Below are 22,007 nucleotides of genomic sequence, written 5' to 3'. Positions count from 1 at the left end.
GACTAAACCCTTACAGTGCCTCGCACAAACATGAACTGCAGTTGTGGATTCTGACACCAAACTGAATTCAGGATTGCATAACCTTCACTTCAGTATCAAATTAAATACTTAATAAGTGGATTCAAAATATGTAATGCTAACTTCTCACTGATTACCACACTATACAGCAGCAAATCAGAGAGAAAAGCTGGCTTGGTTCTTCAATAGTTGTTTGCAGATGCACATATGCTGAGGGAGCATGTCCAGTATTTCCAAATACAAAGGGTCTGTATTTCTAAACCCAAGCATTTCTTAGGCCCCAATGTTAATTATCCATTAAAATATATATATATAAAAATACAGCTACAAAATCTTATCAACTACATTTGCCAAAAAGTACAATCTGCATTCCATAAGAGTAACTGTTATTAAATGCATTTTCCATTTGTTTTATTTTCAGAGCTTTATGTATCAAGAAGGATGTGGATATCTGCTCAGGATGTGGAGCTGTAGGTCCAACCTAGAACCCAATGTCCACCTGGAGACTCATCAGTAAACAAGAGGAATTTAAGGTGAATCTATGAAATGCACTCAAGAGTGCAGACAGATTCCATTTGTTTCATTTTAAATTTAAAAAGCACCATCATGGAGAATACCTCAGCAAGCAGTGTTTACAGCTAAAAACAGGATCTCAGATCAGGACAAGTGATAATGAAAGAAGAGCTGTCCCTGCAGAACATCTCCACATGCTGCAAGCAAGCGTGGTCACTGGCTCTGCAACACAACCCTGAGAAGCAGCCGTGCCTTTGGCTGCCTCTGACACAGCAGTTTACAGAGACCTCTTCTACAGTCATCTGTTCAAACTCTATCCCCTACCATGAATGTCACTGCTTGGAGCAAATCTGCTCCAGAGATAAATATGAACATCCTAACTGGGTATCCAGCTAGCCCATGCCTGAGGCCAAAAACCCAGCAGTTCTGGGAAACCACTTATCTGCATTTTCTAAATTTATCCTGAAACAGAGCTGGTCTCTCATAATCACTTACCAACCACACAAGGCTGTCCAGCACTTATGGCTCCTATAATTTTTGGGAACACTTCCAGATCAGGAAAGAAAAATAATTTCTTCTTGTATCTTACCAAATATTCTCAAATCTCTTCTAAATCTCTTCTTTCTCATCCTCACAGGTCTGTTTCCATGATCTCCCAGGACTACAATTTCCCAGTGGGAATACAGAAATATTAAAAAGCTGTTTCTATCACATGGACTAAGCCTTCTCTCTCCTCTGTATTCAGAGGTGGTTACATACAAAACAAAGGAAAGGAGGGAGCCAAAGAATGAAAAGTTTTCATAGGGATGTGGAGACACACAAGGAAGTCAGTAAAAGCTGGAGCATGATGTGGGGTGAGGAGGTGGAAAACAGGAACACAAACTCTTCCTGCTCCATCACATTTACACCTGGTTGCCAGTGGAGCAGTGAAGTTTCTGTGCCAGAAGATACCCACAGCACCTCAGCATCTTTCTAATCATGATGTTAAAGCTATTAAATTATGATGTTTCAATTGAAAAACCCTACAGCCACAAAACTAGACCCTGTAGACCACTGACCCTCACACACTGCTCCAGACATATCACTGTCTGTATCTAAACAGCATCTCCTTAACAAGCACAGGGCTCTCTGAGTCCTCTTTCAGTGCCCTTCTAACATTTCTGAATCCCTCTTAACACATTAATCTTGTGTCATCACTTGTAGATACAAAGTCAACTGTTCTCCTGTCACACCACAGCAAGCCATACCTCAAATCCAGCTCCCCAAATAGCAATCAAATGGATTTGTTGCTTGGTTTGGAGTGGAAGAACAGATGGAGAAACATCAGTACTAATTCAATAAACCTTACAGCCTCTGATTCTCTTAGCCAGAAATAAAATGTATGTATATCATGTGACCAATTTTGAGATCATGCTTAAAAACTCTGCTGAACATAAACTGGGTATTTTTGAAATGAAGCATTTGCTTAAAGGGCCTGCTAAATTAGGGTGCAAAAAAAAAGAAAAAAGAAAAAAAGAAAAAAAAAGGGCATACAAGGCAAATCCTCTTGCAGCTCTGGCTCAGAAAAGCAGAAAAGTGTATTTAGCTATAAAAGTAAAGTCACTGAAAAAGCGTCCTTATTTGAGAGGCACCACAGAGATTACAGCCCAGACTTCACCAATTACTTATGTAAAATCAGAACAATAGCAAGTGATAATCATGGATTGAAAAACATTCACAAAACCCTTCTGCTACCAGTGAGTTATTCCTTATGTGTGTTAATTAAGTAATTTTAAATTTGGAAATACAGACTTGTACTGATTTACAGTTTCACAGACTGAGCCTCCTGATTGTTACCAAGAAATCTGAAGGGAAGAGCAATCCCAGATGTGCAGAAACACTTCAGAGCAAAAAGCAGAGAAACCAGCAAAAGTAAAGAAAGTTTACAGTAAAAGACTCAGAGACTGTTGCAACTCTTTGCAGGGATTAGAAAAATGCCATTTTAATTTTTTTTTAAATGGGCTTTATTTTTCTCTTGCTTCCCTTTTTCAGAGGACATAAGTCACTCTCAGCTGTGAAGGAACTACAAGTGTTTGGCTTTGCTGGGGAAAGAAATGTTACTAAACAGAAATAAAATCAGCAACCAGATCAGTGTTTGTACGTTTTACAAAGCAGCACTTCCAACCTCTCTGCAATCCCGCACGCTCCCGGTGTCTTGAAGCCATTTTCCCCACTGCAGCAAGAGCCCTGCAGAACATGGAGCTGGCAGGGGATTGTGTTACTGCCCTGAGTGCACTGGGAAACAGCAGCTCCTGCACTCTGCAGCTGTCCAGCTCCTCCCAGAGCTCCAGCAGCCTGTTCAACAACTGTGCTGCCCCTCCAGAGCCAGCATCCTGCAGTCAGCATCACCCCGCTCCAACAGTGGGGAGAAACAGGCTCCAACCACAGACCCTTTACTCTGGAAATAGCTGAAACTCAAAGAGGGCTTTGCAAACTGCACCATTTCCAAAGTTATCTTTACCTAAAAAAATGTATATATTTTTTTCCTCTATAAAACTACTGCCTTTCTGCACTATCGTATTCCATCTGCCCTGCAGGACACTCTTCACTGCACAGTTTTCATCCTGGAAATAAAACAAGTCCCCTCAGGAATGATACACAACTGATGAATGTTTATTGATAATGAATATTTATTTGCTTATATGAATATTTATTAATGTATGCTGCTGTTGACTCTCAATCCCATGTGCACGGGCTCTGTGACAGCTCCTTGTTCAGGTCTCAGAAGAACCAGCCCATGCACCTTTCTTGTTTGAGGATGAAAAGCCAGTGCACACCCAAGAACAGAATACTTCCAGGGATGGAAAACTTACATAGGAAGCATCTTTTATTTTTTCTACATGAAGTACTGCAAAAGCTGAGAAGGGAAAGTTCATCAGATAAACAGAAATTCAAAATGTCACCAGTGGAATTAGTTTTTGAGAAAAATATTTACACTGCAGTTGAATCAAGCTACTTTGCAGACAAACCAAGGCAAAACTACAACAATGGAGAAGGTTTTATGTCTGCTCTTTAATAATTGTATCCTAATTATGGCAAAATTTCACCCCTTCCCAATGCTGGCTGGGAGAATCATTGTAAAATGCATGGTCCTGCAAATTAGCAAGCAAGAGAACAATAAATTCCCCCCAAGGATAATGCATCACAAAACACACTGCATTCATTTATTTGGCATAGTGCAGTTTAATTACTTGTAAAAATAATGACTCCTTTGTAGGGGCCCTCACTAACATGCGTTGCTGCTCTGTGTTTTGCTGAGTGGGACGAGCTGTGTGCCAAATTTGTGTGCATGGATTATACAGCATGAGCATAGCAGAGTGCAGAAAGGAGGTTGTACAGTGTCCTTTGCGTTTTGACATAAATGACACTCGCTCTCTTCACAAAATTTTCTGTGTTTTGAAGCTCAGTATTTCTCCTCCCAACAGGGATTTTCAAGTCTCAATCCCATCTTATTGCAGAAAATGCTCAGCACAATAAAAAAAAAATCACTGCTGGGGAATCAGGATGTGCCCATTTTGTCACCATCACCGTCCTGTGGGGAAGGGCTGTGGCCATCCCCATATCACTGCTCCAGTCAATCCCAATGCTCCACCACCATTCCACCCACTGAGAAAGGGAACCAGGATTTCCAGCATCCATGGATTTCTGTTTGTAGGGCTTCACAGGAAGAGAAGAGTTTTCAGAGTCATGTGGCATGGCTGTCAGATGTTTATACATTTTATTTCTACCCAGCAGTCCAAGAGGAAAACAAATCACAACCAACAGTTTAAGGATATACCGAGAAGAACAGGAATTGGGACCTTGATGGTAACATTTCTGCAACTGCTTGTCTTATTTTCAAAGACAAACTGCAAAGGTCATCAGAGAAATTGCCATGGATTGGGCCAGCAGCATTCCTTAAAGCCAATGGCACAGGAATCCCAATTCCTCTTTTCATTCCACTAAGTGAGAACTGCCATTCCAAAACTGGAGCCAGTTGTGAAATATTTCACCAAATACATTAATAGCTGTTGTAATAGCTTTGTTTACTTCCCATTTTTATTTAAATTACCAGCTCTACTTGCATTTGGGTTGCTGTATTTGCTGTGAGCTCTGTAATCAAGTTTTGGCCCACTTAAGCTTCCTGACAGTATGTAAAGCCTGTTAATGTGGTTAGTCTCACCTTGGAGAACCTTGCTGCAGTTACAGGATGAATTTGCACATCCCATTTTTACAATATAGCCTGTGAGATAGTTGTGTTTTCACTGTTGACCTTGATGGAGAAAAATATAACACTGTTATCCTCTCTTAATGCAAGGGTGGAGGAGAATAGGTCCCGTCCCACCCTGTACCTTCTCCTTCACTCAATTTCCATGTAGCTGCCTGAATTTAAGGATAAAACTTAAATGCAATCACTCCAGCAATACAGATCATATTTTTTGCCCCTCAACACTGCATCCAACAACTACAGAAAGCAGAATAATTTACAGCTCATAACAGGGAATGTTGCATGATAACATGGACAACACAGCAGACTCCTAAACACGACATTGGGTCACTAAGCATAAACCCCAAGTATACGAGAAGATATTCAGAAACACAATTCAGAAACACAAAGTTTATAACAAAGCTTAAGAGAAGCAGGCATCAGAAAAACACACATGGAGACTAAATCTTTTCTCCTATACAAACAGTCCTCTCAAGATTATTTTAAGTTCTTTGTCTTTATTAACCTCAGCTATTAAAGCTGGATCTCCAAACATTTGATGTTAAAAACCAACTTGCCATCTTCCAAAGAATTCCTTGTAAAGCAGTGCAATAAATGCTCATGCCACTAGTTACTTGCTATGTGTTGTAAGACCTGGCTGTTTCTCAAGACCATTTACAAGAGACCTGTTTCTGTTATATATTGTTCTCCTTTAAATATTTGAATTAATTCTTACCTTATTTTTTTTAACCTACTCTTTACAAGATGCTGCCTTATTTCAGTATAATGATCACTATTTCATTTAACTAAAAAACTCCCTCTAAAAAGTAAGAACACAACAGTGCACCACCACCACAATGCCTGTTAGCTCCCCTCTTTTGGGCAGTTGTGCTTGCTTGAAGAAAAGCTTTTTCATTTGTGTTTGCATAAGATTTGTCTTAATTAGTCAATATTACACTTTGGACTTCACAAGACAACTGGAAGCAGAATACTGAGCAACAAGAAAACCCCCCCAAAAATATTACTGCATTTCTCCATAACCCTTAGGACTGCCCCCATTGCCACTAGCAAGAATAGTAAAAGCAAAATTATACCAAAATTGCCTTTAAGGATGGAGTATAGCACTCAGACACCATTGAGTGATAATGTACAGCAAAGCCAAGCATGGTAGAGAATGGAAAACCAGCAGAGGAACCACCAAATCATCCTTACTCTGTCAGAAGTTGGTGCAGCTTCTGGTAGCCCCTCTCCAAGGCCAAGCTCACAGGCGTTGCCCCTTCGTTGTTGTGGATGCTGAGAGCTCCTCTTCCCCCCGGCTGCTGGAGCAGAAACCACGTCAGCCGCAGCAGACCCAGCCTCACCGCAAAATGCATCAGAGTCTCCCGAGGGATGTTCTCTGGGAAGGGAGAAAAACAAAGAAATGGGAATCTGTAGGCTTGTGGGTTAGGGGAATGTTATACCCCACATCCCCACCACACAGCGGCAGGCAGGGAGCTGACAGCCCAAAGGAACCTGCAGCACCTGCAAAAACAGCCTGGTTGCCAATATCCAGGAGACACCAGTCTGAAAGTGAGGGACGTGCTTCGGTGGGACTGGAAGTGCTCAGGACCTCTCATGCTGAGATTGACCACAGCAGTCAATGTGAAAACCCCACCATTTCCTGAACAGCCACAGCCACCAGCAAGCCACAGCACACCCAAACAGAAGTGTGGTCAGGTGGGTTTTCCTGGATGTCCAAACCTCCTCCTTACAAAACCAGGACCAGGTTTTAGGGAGAGACAAATTTTATCTAACGGGATGCTGATTTACCCCAAGGCATGAAGAAGAAAAAAAAATAAAAATACATTTGATGCACATATCCAAAGCAGTTATAAAAGAGAACTGGTTAAGAACTCATACAGAAAAAACAAACAAACAAACAAACAAAAACCAAACAAAAAAACAAAACCCCAAAGGTTTTCTTTCCTGGTTTGATTATGCCTCAAGACCAGCTTTTCTCAGCTTAATACAGTAGCTCTGTCATTCTGAGAAGCAGCATTTATAAGCCACCAATCTCCATTGCTGCTTTTTGTATTTAATAACCGTGACCTTCTAATTTGGTAAAAGTCACTCTTGAGCCTGAGCTTTCATCTCAGAAAAATATCCCCCTACTCCAAAAGCTGCAGCCCTAGAATGATGCTCTGAAAAGCTTTAACCAGAAATGAGCTCCAGATGCACTGCTGAAATCCAGCATTTGCAGATCAAAGCTTGTTATTTCTGTATGAAAGGCAAAAGTATTTGGGTTAAAAAAACTGCAAGAAATAAAAATTTGTTCTTTTAATTAACAAAGGATTTCAGTATTGACTGACAGCAACAACAAAAACGCACCAACTGGGTCTCAGAAAGCCCTGCCAGTGAGCACACTTGGTACAAACCCTTTAGTATCACAGAAATGATTTATTGGGTTATTAATTTGGGTGGCAGCCAAACCTATACAACAGGTTTTAAAATGCATGCACATAATGGCTTTAGGATTTAATTTTTTTCTTTAAGAAATATGCCCCAAGAGAAATCACTTCTTCAAAGTGCTGCTGTTTTTCTTGCTTATTTACTTACTTTTGGGACATCATTAAGACCTTCGGTGAAAAACAAAACAAAGCAAATCCAGGCAGCTCTCCCCTGCCTCACACACAATTTTTCACAACTTTTTGGATCAAATTCTGAAGAACTAATCTGTATGCAAGAACCAAAGGCTTTCTGGCACCATTTCTCTTCTGAATGACTCCAAATTAGGTCTCTGGGCTACAAACCAAGTCTTCCCCCAATCTCCTCTTGATTACCATAAAGCAAAACCAAGCTGCCCTGAATACATGAGAGTGTCTGAATGGAGGTTCCAGCTGATCAGAGAAAAGGGAATGGATGAGCTCTCCCAGAGACAAATTCTCAGCCTTTGGTTAAGTAATGAGAAGGATTTGGATATTAAATGTTATAGAGCATAATGATTTAGAAATAGCACAACATGGAGGTTAATCAATGGCTGCAGCCCTGGATTTAAAGAAAAAAGAAACATAACACAGCATATAGACAGACACAACTGATGAGGCTGCAAAATGTGGATACAGGTAGGACTTTTCCAGAGTAAAAGCAAATGCCCAATGTTTTACTCAATATCTTACTCAAAGAACTCACATATGCACAAAACTCCCACACTATCTGTACACTGACTGGCAGAGCCAAAATAATGAATGTGGTTTAATTCTTCCTACAGAGATGCAGGAAGCACAAAAGCACTTCTGTTAAACAACTGCCATCTAAATAAAGAATGTGTTCCAGTGGTCTGGCCACATTCTGTTCTTGCATGGGATCTCCTGTTATGGCTGCTTTGCTGAAAGGGAAAATCATCTTCCTAACTAGAATGGACAGTCTTGCCCCAGAGCTGAGCAGTGTAGACCTGCAAAGCATAAGCACAGATCCCTGGACCAAAATGCTTCCTCCTCCTGCAGCTGAGAGCATTACCCATAGGGAGAGGCATCTTCTGCTCACCAGCTCATGGTTCACCACTAAACACACACTACCAAGTGCAAGTTCAGCAAGATGCAGGCAGATATTCCTCTTGTCCCTCAGCCAAATGGGTGCTTCTCTCTGTCTCGTATGTCCAAAGATGAAATGGCCCCTCCCAGTTGTCACAATGCCTCCCCAGTTGTCCCAATCTGGTGATATGACTGCACCTTCCTTCTGAGAACATCCTTCCTGTTCTATTGAAACAATCTTCTTTATCATGGAATCAGTGGACAGGGTAGCTCCAGAGTTTGGATGGAGGTGTCTGCAAATGCAACTGAAGTGAATGTGGCCTGCCCTGATGCCTTTGGGCAGTGACAGTGTGCACACAGGATCTGTACAAGAGGAGGTGGTGTGCTGCCACAGAGCATATTAAACACACAGGCTCACCATCCACTTTTGGAAGGCTCTGCCTGACACAGAACCTGGCATGAGGCCACCCTAACAGATGGGCACAGATGATGGCAGCAAAGAGACAAAGTACTGTACATCCAACAACTGCAGGGGCCCCAGGCAATGGCTTTGGAAGGTTCTGGAGTGTGCAAAACTTGCATGGTGACAGTTACAGAGGCATGTGCCATCTGTGGGCTGGATTAACTACTAATACATAATGAAAACACATCTGTTGGTGTGTGGTGGTGCTCAAAACTAGACAAGAGCTGGTGTGCATCACGTAGGGACGTTTTTCTGGATGGAGAGGGGAGGAAGACAGACTGATCAATTCAGACTTCCTACCTTTGAAGGGACGAAGCTTGTCATACAAAATGTTGGAAATCCAGTCAATGATTTTATGATCTTGTCATGCTGCAAAATGTCCCACACATGGAAGAATATCAAAAGCTTTAATATGCAAAAGCCAGAGCTCCTTCTCCTACCACATACCAAGCAAGAGCTTGTCTTAAAATGGCTGACATCTGAATGTCAACAAGAAGCTTCTGGTAACTAGGAAATTGTGGAAATACAAGACACACAATACTGAAAAGGCCAAGATTGTTTTGTTTCTTCCTCGTTTCCTAGTAATAGGCAAGAGTAGAAACACATGATTATTGCCCCATAATGGCAGGGTACTCTAGTCCAGCTGGCAAAACACAAGACTTTGGATATATTATTTTTCTGTAATTTTTTTCTGCTGTGATACACGAACAGACAGTTTATCTGCGCAACTGAGGAACAAATTTCCATAGAAGACTGCCATATGTACTTTGCTAATAGTAAAGGATTAAGCTTTAAGGTGCTATTAGCACAAAACAAGTAAGCACTGAAGGAAAAAAACCCCAAACTTTGGGTATGACACGCCCAAGAACTAAATGAAAACTTTTATTTTAAACCTGACTAAATAACAAAGAAAGAAAAAAAACACACTACTGATCCTTTTTTAAAATAACTTTCCAGATAGAGCAACCTATACCTAATGCTCAGTTTATCCTCCATGCCCTGAGACATCTCATGAGCCAGCCATGGAATGGGGTAGCATTCCTTCGTCTTCCTGTGCTCATGGACCTTTACTTGGTTCTCACCCAAACTCATGTACACCCAAGCAATTTGGAAATCTACCATCACATCTGGTCTCAAAATCTTGCTTTCTGCTGGAAATGCTCTCACTGCTCATATCAATCCTCGAGAAACAAGGGTAAAAAAACCCAGAACCAAGCTGCCACCTCACACTGAGGTCCTGAGGAAGGTTCCAGCAGACAACTGCACTGCAGAAAGGTCAAGGCAAAGTTGTTGTGTTTGGAGTTATGAGCTCAGTTAATAAAAAGATGTGTGGATAATTCCTTTCTTAATCTGATAAACAAGAAATTTTTCAAAGCACACCAAAAGATCTCCATGTCCCCATTCCCACTAATATCAAAGGGAAAAGGAGCACTCTCATGCCAACAATTTCTCGGCCACAGACTAAACGGTACATCTCAGTCTAGAGCAGCCCATTTCTGATGCTGTCTGAACAAGAACTGCTTTCTGCTTCCCATTTTCCACTGCAGAGGGCACTAAATATAGGTATGGAAAAGACTTTTTACATCTTATCAAGGACTGCTGCTGAACAGAGCACTTTGTGCTGTTGGCACTGAACACATCATGGTGATTTATGCCATACCATCCTTTATCAGAGAGCACAGAAGCTGAGCAGCAGACTGGAAAGGATATGAAACCCAACCAAAAGAACACCTGTAACTATTACATTGAAAGGGTTCCAAGAGAAACCATAACAAGAGTGTAGCAGATGAACAGATTAAAGCTCCCTGTCTGAAATACATCATCGGTACCATAACTTTAGCATCCTCCCATGGGAAAAAAGACTAGGTACTAATAACCAAATTCTGAAAGTTTTTTAAAGTTTTTTTTAGGATTTTTTGCTTAAAATAAGGTGCTTTTTTGGTGAGTTTCTCTCCAGACATTCTCCCTTCGTGCAAAAAAAAAAACCAAACAATTCATGATCTCTATTCCCAGTGATATTCATGTTGTTCTCTACATTGAAATCCTACTGGTTTTGTACATGAAACTATTAAACCCATAATCCTAATACATTCAGACTATTTCAAACCAGGGCAGAGTGTTTCCCTCTATACCCACCCCCCTACCCTGGAGAGGTCATGGAGTTCAATTTCCCAAACAGTACTTATCGAAGGATGTTTATCCCAGAGCATTTCTGGGAAGCTGTACATACTCAACACATCAGCAACAGCAATCAGTTAAGTGCTCCATCTAATCTGATGGTCTCCTGGTTATCTGCTTGAAAACCTGGCTCACTATCTCACAGAAGCCCTTACACTCCCCAGGGAATTGCTCCGTATCATGGTAATCACAGCAACCCTCTGCCAACATTAACCAGCTCCTGAAGCACCAACTCACAAAGCTCACACAACCAAAAATCAACCATAGCTCTGGGTTTCACCACTCACTTTTAAATAAGCAAAATGGAAAGACTGTTTCCTTAAAGGTTTCATCAGAATATTACTTCCAAGTTATTTTGAAATCGATCTGTTTACTAGTGATACAATTAAGCTCTCTAAACTTTTCATACCTGAACTTCAGATCCACCCTAATTTTTTTCACCCCACTGCAACATAAACAAGCCATAATCATTACTCATGCCTCAAAATATTCAGTTATGGTTTTCTAGTTAGCTTATTTTCTCTTCAGTAATTTAAAATAGAACATCATAGTCCTGTATTTACATTGCATACATCCTCAGGACACATATTAAATTTTGTTTTCTAGACATAAAGTGTAACAATCTGTTCCATTTAGATAGCTGCCTTTAAATGCCACTGAGAACAGTAAATAGCCCCACTTTTGACAGCAGTAACAACTACGTTCTTTAGAAAGTTACAGTGCAGTTGTAATTATTAAGACAGACATGATTATATGGCACCTGAAAGAAATGCTGTGTTTGGAATACCACAGTAACAAGACTAATCCTTAATTATGGATATTCTGAAACTGTGGATTCCACTGGAGTTCATACAGATAGACAGATAACTAAGAGCATGGCCCAGGAACTGCTTGCTGAGGAGGGACAGCGTATGCCTGGTGAAGAGCACAGCTGTGTCTCAGGGACCGTGCTCTTCCCCAGCCACACACTGTCCCGAGCTCTCTTCTGCCTCCCAGTTCATGCCTAGCTTGAGTATGGTTGAGTACTCAAATGGTTGAGTACCCTCTGCCTGTCCCAGCAAGAGAAGGGAGCCCGAGGATCTCTGATGTCAGGCGTTCCCATGGCCAGTTCTGCGGCTGTGTCTGTTTAGTGACACAGAACATGAGTTCAACAGCCTCAGGAGACTCAGGTGGGTGAAGCTTTCAGCAGCTCCTCTGCCCTGCGGGGTGACAGCAAGTGAACTCCCTGCCCCCTGCTCGAAGCCAGGGCTGGGTGCAGGCAAAAGCAAGGAGAACCCTCCACACAAAACCACCCCCTCCTCAAAATTCAGCCTGGACCTGTGCACAGTGGTAGATCTTGTACCCAGCTTCTGTCAGCAGAAAGCCATCACTTCCTAACTTTTGCAAAAGTTGGACTCCTACTTCAGACTTTTGAAAAATTGACCTTTAAACGTGTTTGACAACAGCATTCTCCTCTGAGCACCAGTTCCCCATCAGGCTGTGGCATTCCAGGAGCTGGCGGAGGCTCCCGGCTCGCTCCTGCCTTCAGAGGTTTTGCTGAACAGCAGCGTTTTGTTTCCAGCCCACAAGAGCCCATAGAGACGTGCCAGCTCAGAGGCAACGCTAAACATCTTTCAAGAAGGGATCTGACATTTTCTTTTGTTCTCATTTCTATAGTATTTTCTCCCTCGAGAAGGTTATTTGAAGTTATCTGGTGCTGACATTTAGGGAAATGTGAAGCATGAATTGCAATAGCTGTTCTTAGGTAGTGAAGCAGTGCAGGACAGGGTGTCCCACTGCAGGCACTGGCCAGCATGTGCCTAATTGTTCAAACATTCCTACAGTGCAATCCCTGCAGTGCTTTTCTCTCTCCCACACACAAATTAACACACAAGTACCAGTATAAGGGTGCTATATGTTAGTACAGAGATTTTTCTAATCTAGCACTCCATCATAAACCAGGGACATCTCTTCCATCCCACTCTAGCAAAACAGAGTTTTGTGACCAAAAGGATGCTTCTGCATGCAAATCCTTCCTGCCACAAACACAAAAATTCCCCCAAATTCCCTATGTGTAAATATCTCACTGCAAAAAAACTGGAACATATTTTATATCACTAATATTGTTCAATTAAATTTGCATTTAGTGACATTATAGTTATTCACTTCTATCTACACACACTTCACCACAAGATGCCAAAACACTCAAGAGTTACAGAATTTGACACTACAGAGCTTTCTCTTCTCACTGTGGATGCAAGTCCATTAACATACAGAGCCCTGCATAACCACAACTTCCTGGCACACAAGCACACGCTGAGGAAACCAACGTAAATCTTATGGCCTGATTTCCCTAAGTGCTGATTTTCCAAAGAATAATCAAAGTCAAAAAGAGAAACCAGATCTCAGACTTCCTGCAATATCAGCAACAATTCAGAGTTTCAAAGACTTTGTTAAGATCACTGTGATCATATTTGTATCACTTAAACCAGAAATGTCTGCATTATCACAACACTTTTCAAATGCAGAAAGAAACATCAGTGACTTCCACACAGAGGAAAAGAATACCAAGTGTTATACTCTAGTGTTTATCTCCTTGTAAACATATGACAGCTGCTGAATTCCTATCAAGGAGCCATTAAATATGATCAAATATTTTAATGTCTGCTAACATGGGAATTGTCTCCTTGTATTGAGCATTACAAAAGCAGACAGCAAGCTGGATAAAAATAAAGCAGGAAAATCTCCTGTGGAAAACCCTACTGCAGTGACCAGAACTGAACCTGCTGCACCCAGCCCTATTCACGTGTTTGTGCCATTGCATCTTATAGAAGATAACAGATGCCTCACGGTCACATTCTTGAAGTGAAACTGCTGAAATGCCCTGAAAATTTACAGCAAGGATTGGAACATACTGGAATTAGTCTCCTGGTCCCACCTGTCTTTCCTTTTACCTCCTTGTGACAAAAGAAGCAGAACTCCAAGGATACAGACACACCACAGCACCCTGAACATCTCAGCACTTCTGCTTCAGCAGCCACAAGAGACTTAGGGCCAGCCTTGGGGTTTATTCATAAGCTTTCAGTAGCCCTCACTGCTGTGGTTAAGGGTTAAGTTTTCCCATCCTTCCCTTCTTTTATTTGCAAAATTGTCCAGGCTTATTTTGGGAAACTGCAGTGTTAACCCATGCTGTGTGCAACCAGGGATGTGATATAAACCCTCAGGGCCAGATCCCTGAGTTCTCCAAGAACAATCACATGTATTTTTCATGTTACAGTCATTTTGCACCTGTGCTACAAAACCAGTATTTACTACAAGTGCCAAATTTCTGGCACAAGGATATTTCCAGGAGCATCAGATATTCTACACAGAGGCTTCTTTCAGAACAGAGCACTATACTGGTACACATGCCATTGTTACACACACAAAAAAACCCTGTCAGGCTATATGTGAAAACACTTACTGTCAGCTCGTGCTGTTTCATATGAGAAAACACAGAGAAATCATGACTTATGATTATATATTTTATACCTTATATATTTTAAGGAGGCTGAAGGGCAAGATACGGGGTGTGGATGGACATCACATCCCATCTCTGAGCACAGAGGCCACCACACCCTTTGGAAGGTACATGGCAGGTTCCCAAGGCAGGGAACCCTTTCTCCCAGGCTTTTTAGCTCTCCCCCAACCCTCAAATCTCACTGTGCCCCAGAAGTCCTCACCGGTCAGGGACTGGTCCGCTCCCAGCACGTTCCATTCTGCCGGCAGCTTCAGGTGTCGAAATGCCAAGGCCACCTTCTCATCCAAGAAGTCCACGTCTGCAGCAGGTGGCCGTGACCGGTCCAAGAAGCGTGTGAAATTCAGCGCCTGCTGGTTGCCAGCACAGGTGGCCAGAAACTGGGCGGCATCGTAGGCTTCGTCCTGGACAAACTGGAAACTCTCTTCTGCCACAACCAGAACGGGGTGACCTTCTCTAGAGGCACAAAGTGCCACCTTCACTGTCTCACAGCAGTCATGGCCTGCAAAACAAAATTCAGACAAATGGTAAGAAAAAAAAAAAAGAAAAATTGCATGGGCTGAGGAAACACAACTGAGCAATTCCTTTGACATACACACACACACACTCTTTGCATTAAATCAAATAAGACCAAGTTATTGAGGGTCACAACTCTAAAATAATGCTGTCTTTGGAATTTATATGTATCATAAGAGATAAGTATTTGTTATAGATTTTAAAAGGAAAATATGTATCACTCTTCTCTGTCCCAGTATAAACCAAGAACTATAAGCCACGCAGGAAATTTATATTCAGCAACAAGCACTCTCTAGAGTTTTAAGTAATTTAAGTAAAAGATTTTGTTAACGTACCAAAAGCCAGGTTCTACGGACAAACTTTTCTTTTGCAGCTCTGCAGGACTCCAGTAACTCATCAGAAACTGGAATCTGAGTGTTGCAAAGCTACATACTCCAAATGCTGTCACAACACTTGGCTTGCACTGAAAACATTGAAATTCCACCTAAAACAAAGATCTAATGGCTACGAGAGCACGACCTGCCTGGGCATGCCCTGTGTGTGCTCACTGCTGCACCTGCCCCTTGCATTTGGGTTCACATGACAAAACTAAAAACTAAGCTGCTTCTGCTAAATAAAAACATGGAAATGGCCACTTTCCATATTTACAAAACAGAAGGGTTGGAAGTTTGGTAATTTCATTATTTATTTAGGGGAGGGGAAACAGGACAAAGGAGGCCCTGGCATGGCAGCAATTTCATTGACTCAGAAACTTGAGGGGGAAAAAAAAAAAGCAAACACCAAACCAAACCAAACAGCTTTTTGGAATTTTAAAAGGAAAAATATACTATGTGTCCAACACAACCAGAACTTGTAGTTGTCAGACATGCCCCTTCAATAATAAGGTTTGTGGTTCAAGTTCACTGTGTAGCACAGTTTCTTGTTCCAGCCTCAGACTGACGTCATGGCTGTTTTTGCCAGAACAGCGTGGACCCTGCACTAATTACTGGAAAAGCTTCTTTTTTTGCCCATGACTTCAGCATACTACCACATTCGTGAAACCCTGCTTAATTAAATACAAAATGACGATTTATTTTTAAAGGCTTGAAAATTCAATTTAAGCTCCCATTTGCGGTCAGTGGGAAAGTTTCCTTCTTCTGTTGGGGCCTTTTGCTGTTGATTTGCCTGACAAAAGGGAAAATATGTCCCTAATCTTCATGGTCTTTCAGCCAACCTCACAAATCTGTTCTGAGGCTTTTGGCATCTGTACAGATTTTGTCTGCTGAAAGAGGCAATCCCGAAGTTAATTGAAAGGTCAAAACTGCTATTAGGACACTGTGGGTAACACCAAAATTGTCAGAGATGAGGCTGCGGCTTCCTAAGGAGAGCAAATGCAGCTGGAAAGGTATCAAAGGCAAGTGGAGGTGGGGAGGAAAACACACATGGATGTTGCTGCAACTGCTCGATACAACCAGGATGTTCTGGAGCTAAAAGGTGAGAAAACTTCTTTCCTTCCAGCACCAGATGGCAATTAGCAAGAGGATGATGTGAAAGCTGAAGGAATAGATTTAACTAATTTTGTTGTTTTGAACAGAGGTAGGAACAACTTCTTCTGCTGCTCTTGAAAATACTGAATGAAAATGTGCATTCTAATAATTACTGTATTAGTACTCAGCTGCTCAGATGAAATTCAGATTCCACACATCCTGACAGCAAAAGCCCCCAATGTTCAAGGGAGAAGTGGGGGGGGATTATACAACTTTGGAGGGATTTGCCTTTAAGGCCATTTAGAACTGTGCATGCCTCCCCCTGCACCTTCTTGCTTTGCTGATCTTCCTAAGGACATCAAATACAGAGCAGGGAAGACAGACATAATTTTGTTTCCAGTCTCCATGAAAGCAGTGATCTCTGTGCCACTGTAAGAGGGCTGTGCCAGCCTACAGGAGCCGACTCAAATCCTGCGAGCTGGGCTCTCCCTAATGCAGAGCAGCGAAGGTTGCTAGAATGCAGAGTTTAAAAAAAACAAACACAATAAAAGCCTTCCCTTAATAGCATGAGGACAGCTAAACCTTTGATTCAATTTTTAAAAAATATTTTCTGCCTATTCCCATAAGAATCCCATCTGCAGAATAACCTAGAATACAACTACTCTGCCAGCAAACTTTCAGAATTGAAGCAGCAGGCAAAAATGGCCCATGAGCAGCTACAGAGAAACTATTTGGGATAGTCACTTCCTCGTCACGATGCCAAACAACTCTGCTGTGGGACAGCAAAGGCTCCTCCATTGAGACAACAACTGCAGAAACCTCTGTCAAGATGTGTGGTCTCCTTAAAGCAGCACATCATGGATGAACACAAAGTTCCCTTGGATGGAGCGTGTGTTAACACCAGCTGCAAAATGCAACACAAGGGAAGGTGATAAAAAGACCATGTCCTGACCTGTGGCCAACAAGGATTCTACTGAAACTTCCCCAAATATTGAATGCAGCCTAGAAGAGAAAGTGACAGACCTGGCAACCCATTTTTATCTAACAGGGTCAAACAAGCATCAAGCATCATGCTAAATCCTAGCGAATGTTCTTCAGAAGGGCAACTGCTTTCAGTGCTTTGATGTTCTACTTATTCACATTTGAGAAGATGTCAGACATGGGGCTAAGAACATGGGACAGGTTCTGACTTCTGGCAAGCAGTTCAAATGAAAGGGGAGGCAGTATGTAACAAGAGCAGACAATACTAGAAAGATTGCTCAAGAGGTCTCTGCCCCCCTGCTTTGAAATGGCTACAGGAACAATGTGAGCAAACATGTCCCCAATACAGGAACCTTCTGAAGGAACCATCAGTGGGAGCAACACTTCTCACCACATCAAAGATCCAATGGCCTGGACTAATATCTATATTTACAGCCCTTGTCCCAGAGCATTACCAGAAGGGAGCTGAGCTCTCTGGCACTCTCAGGAGGTGTTATCACTGCCAAACCAAATCTGTTTTCACAAGGTTAAGTAACTCATCCACAATCACAGAGCTCCAGGCAGTGCCAGAACAGCCAGTATTGCTCCTGTGCCTCACCTTTCTGCTCTCTCTGACAGACAGCAGGGCTTTCTTTTAACATGGGTTAAGCACCAAGTTATGCACCTATCAAGCATCAGGGTGGTTCCATCACCTGTGTCCATCCACTATGGACTGCTGTAATCCCCTCATACACCTGCCTAGATGTGGAACAGAAAAATGTCTGACACTGAAAAGGGAGAAAGGAAAAACTCTGGGTGTGTCAGTGGGTTGGTTTTGATGTTCTGGTGGAACAGAGTTAATTTTCTTTGCAGTAGCTGGTGTGGGGCTGCTTTGGATTTGTGCTGGAAACAGTTTTGACAATCCAGGCATATTTTCCTTCTTGCTGAGCATTGCTTATGCAGACCCAAGGCCTCTTCTTTTTCTCACCCACCCCACCAGTGATCAGGACCAGGGCACATGGAGTTAGGAGGGACACAATAAGGACAGCTGACCCCAAGTGACCTGATGGATATCCCAGACCATTTGGAGTCATGGTCAGTGTATAGAGCTGAGGAAAGGAGGAGGAAATCTCCATTATATGTGATGAAGCCCCAAGGATGGCTGAACACCTGCATGCCCATGGAAAGTAGTGATCTAATCTCTTGTTTTGCTTTGTTTGCATGTGGCTTTTGCTTTATCTATTAACCTGGCTTTATCTCAACTCACATTTTCTCACTTTTGCTCTTCCAATTCTCTTCCCCATGGCACAAGAGGCAGCTGCCTGGGACTTAGTTGCTGACTGGGGTTAAAACACAAAAGTCAGGAAGAGGAATGAGCCTATTTGCAAAGGTTTGCATTTCCATAGGCTGAAAACACAGGTAACTGAATAAATCACACAGATGAGAGCACCTCAGAGAAGGGATGAGAAATCTCCATGCTTTACAACATCATCTCAGACTGCATGACTACACTTCCCTTCTTCATCCATTTTTTTTTGCCACAGATATCAAATGTGGTCATTTGTGTGCTGCCTTGACTATGATAAAAATCAAACAATACATCCCTTAATTCCAGCAACATTGCATTTTATCCCATTTCTCCATTTGCTCCCCAGTTACTTTAAATCTAGCTTGGAAACAACTCTTGACTTGGAGCTGTTTTGAGAAATACCAACAGATTGCAGGAAAATACAGAAATTGAAAAACTATTTCAGTCTATGCAGGGATGGGTACAGTGACTAATTCTGCTGCTATAAAGCAAATTCCTCATCTACACATCAAACCACGCTTTCAAAATTATTTTAAATGAGACAACAGCTCTTGAACTGAAGAATTCTTTACTGGGAATGAACGGGGACACTTAATGAAGCTTGTTCTGGGGAAAATACAAGAATGAAAAATGAAGACATGGTGCTCTGGTCTGTCTGTTCTTATCCCTGAAGAGATGAGATGTATCAGCATGATACCAGTGCTTCCTCTAAGTGGTACTGCTGCAGATCAGTGAGCATGAGAATGGGGAGATTTCTCAGCTGCCAGTCATTAGCAGGTAAGTTAATGTACAGCTTAGACCTGTCCATCAATTGCTACCTGTGCCTGTGACCTGGGGTGCAGTTAAAAGGGCATCAGCTGAACTCCTCAGACTTTTTCTTGTTTAACAAGGCCTACATGGAGACAAAACACCCCTAAATAGAGCTTTATAAAAGATGATTTCATTTCCTACTCCTCCAAAAGTGGAAATCCTGTCCAAACCTCCTATTTTCAGAATTCACATTGGAGCTATCAAACAATGGGCCCCCAGCCTGGGCAGCTATTTAAAGCCCTGCTGGAAGCACATGTTTGGGTTTGCTTGGTAGGTGATTAAAGACTAATTGCATCCTCCAAGTTACCATGGTGGAGCTGGGTTGAAAGAGGTCTCATAGAGAGATTTAAGGACAGGAAAACCAGACAACAAATGTTGTGAACCTCATGAAGGATCTCAGATTTGCATCCAAGAGATGTTGCGATCTGGTGGCTTGTGGAAAAGGAAGCCAAGGGCTCTCCTGTGACCATCCAAAAAGTGCTTCTTTTCTGCTTCAGAAATACTGAATTCTGGTTCTGAAAATCAGAGCCCATCTTTGAAGTGCATTTGTGAAATGTACACAGTTACTGTATTCACTCTTGCAACACAGGAAGCTTTATGAAACACACAGGCACTGCACCAGCAATGGACAGAAGCCTCTGCTTTTCCTTCCAAACCTTTCACTGGAAAGGTAAAAGAGAGACTGAAGAGTGCGTGAAGATGTTTTTTAAAGGCCTTTACACACTGCAGATGCCCTAAAAACCTAGAGAAGTGTAAGACCCCACACATTACATCTTAAATAATTTCAACACAGATTCAATCACTTTTTCCTGTGACTGATGTCATCTAGTATGGGCATAACTTCCTTTTAATTACACTGCCTCAAGCAATTAAATACACTGAAGAGGATGAATTACAAAAAGTCTTCTTGGCTGTGCTGTTTTAGTCTATTTTAAGGGGGTTTTTGTTTCACAATTAAGAGTATTTTCAAATCCATGACTGGTATTGCCAAGTGGCCATTTGTTATGCAACTTGTTTACCCTTCTGGTCTACCAGTACAAAGATTGTAATTCATGAAATACAGCTTTTTCTATGAAGAGTTGTTTCTTAGGGGAAAACACAGTCTGTGGTAGAAGTGAATAAAGCATGACCATATGTAAAGCATTTCACAGTAAAAGAAAAGTTTGAAATGTAGATATTTCCAAGCTAACGGAAATTAATTTTTTTTATTCTTTTAACTAGCCGAAAGAAAGTAAGGAGAAAAACCCAAAAAACAAGAACTCTGAGAGCTATGGAATTAAGAACAAGTTAAAGACCAAAATTTCTCTGCCTTAGCTTAAGGATGGAGAGAAGGCTCAGAGTGAGTCAATGAGAATGTGTCAGCCCTGTGGAAACTGTTGGCAGGCAGCTACCAGCAGACAGACAGTCTCTCAGACCCTTTTTCTACTTCCAGTTTTGAGTCTCCTCCCCTTTGAAACCCACACAAGAATCCTGCACCTTTTGAGTTCAAAAAACATGAGACAAGTGATTTTGGTATTACAGAGCTCAGAGTGATACAACACATTGCAACAGTACTCACCAAGGCAATTACATCTCACAAAATTTACTGCTTGTTTTGGTGACCTGGCTCACAGACAAGGTGTTTCTTACCCTTTACTTATTTGATCAGGAGCTGCTGCAGCTCTGGATTTCTGGATTGTCTCTCCCTGTTTGAAATTTCATTTCAAATTTCCCCCGTGTCTTCCACACTTTCCAGACCACCAGTCATCAAACGCAAAGCAAAATACAGCTGCTATGGTGATGGCATGCAAACTTTTGCAATAAATGCATCACACAAACACTGGAGCTCCCAGCACATCAGCTCCTGCTAGAAAATTTCCCCAGATCTCCCCAGGAGCTTCCTGATACTCAGAGGCCTCCACTGGCCACAGCAAGCTGTGGTTGGGACTTTTGACTTGTATGGACAGTGATGAGGTCATTCCTTCTTCTGCTGGTTTGTTTGCCAGATCATGATTTGAGAATTTTTATTATTGGGTTGGGTTTTTCCCCACTGGGGAATAAAGGTGCTCTGGCAGAGAGGCAGGAGATAAGGCTGCTGTCCTGCAATGAATGTTTCACTTCCCTGCTTTACAAGATTTCCTTCACTACCACATGCAATCTGCTTGGCCTCAGTTACCCTCCCAACTTTGCAGAGATGGTGGGAAGAAAAAAATGCATTAAGATTACAGCAGTCTCAGCTGCTGTAGGAATAAGGACTTGCTGAAAAGCTCAGTTAATGACCAACATCAGTAGGACCAGCATCTGCGACCTACGAGGACACATCCAGCCCCAACAGTACAAATTCAGCAAACAGTTTAACCACAGCAACAGAGATTATATCATTTCTCTGCTTCCTTCCCTGATCAGACTTTTGATGCTTTCTTAACACCCAAACTCCAGTGGGCAAGCTTTTGCACAGAGATCCCCACTGGAGCACTGCCAGTGCCATTACACCTCCACCTGCCACCTTAACGCTGTGTCTGATAAATCAGTGCTTGAAACTGCGCTCAGGAACTACACAATGCC

At 42.1% G+C, this 22,007-nt stretch overlaps 1 protein-coding gene across 10 annotated transcripts in view; it reads right to left on the bottom strand.

The window, feature by feature from the left end:
- The window catches only part of AKAP13 (A-kinase anchoring protein 13), a 207,071-nt gene that overhangs the window by 107,793 nt on the left and 77,271 nt on the right, over positions 1–22,007 (bottom strand). For all 10 annotated transcript variants that reach the window (XM_088063289.1, XM_088063290.1, XM_088063288.1 and 7 more), the window contains 2 exons: positions 14,608–14,904; positions 5,969–6,152 (listed from right to left, as the gene is read on the bottom strand). In XM_088063289.1, coding sequence (XP_087919415.1) covers positions 5,969–6,152; positions 14,608–14,904 — 481 coding nt within the window. The remainder of the gene's footprint in view (positions 1–5,968; positions 6,153–14,607; positions 14,905–22,007) is intronic.

Source organism: Pseudopodoces humilis, chromosome 16 (assembly GCF_049639895.1).
Source record: "Pseudopodoces humilis isolate 2021_Gansu_Grassland_sample_001 chromosome 16, ASM4963989v1, whole genome shotgun sequence".
Lineage (NCBI taxonomy): Eukaryota > Metazoa > Chordata > Aves > Passeriformes > Paridae > Pseudopodoces > Pseudopodoces humilis.
This window is presented reverse-complemented; position numbering and strand designations above follow the sequence as displayed.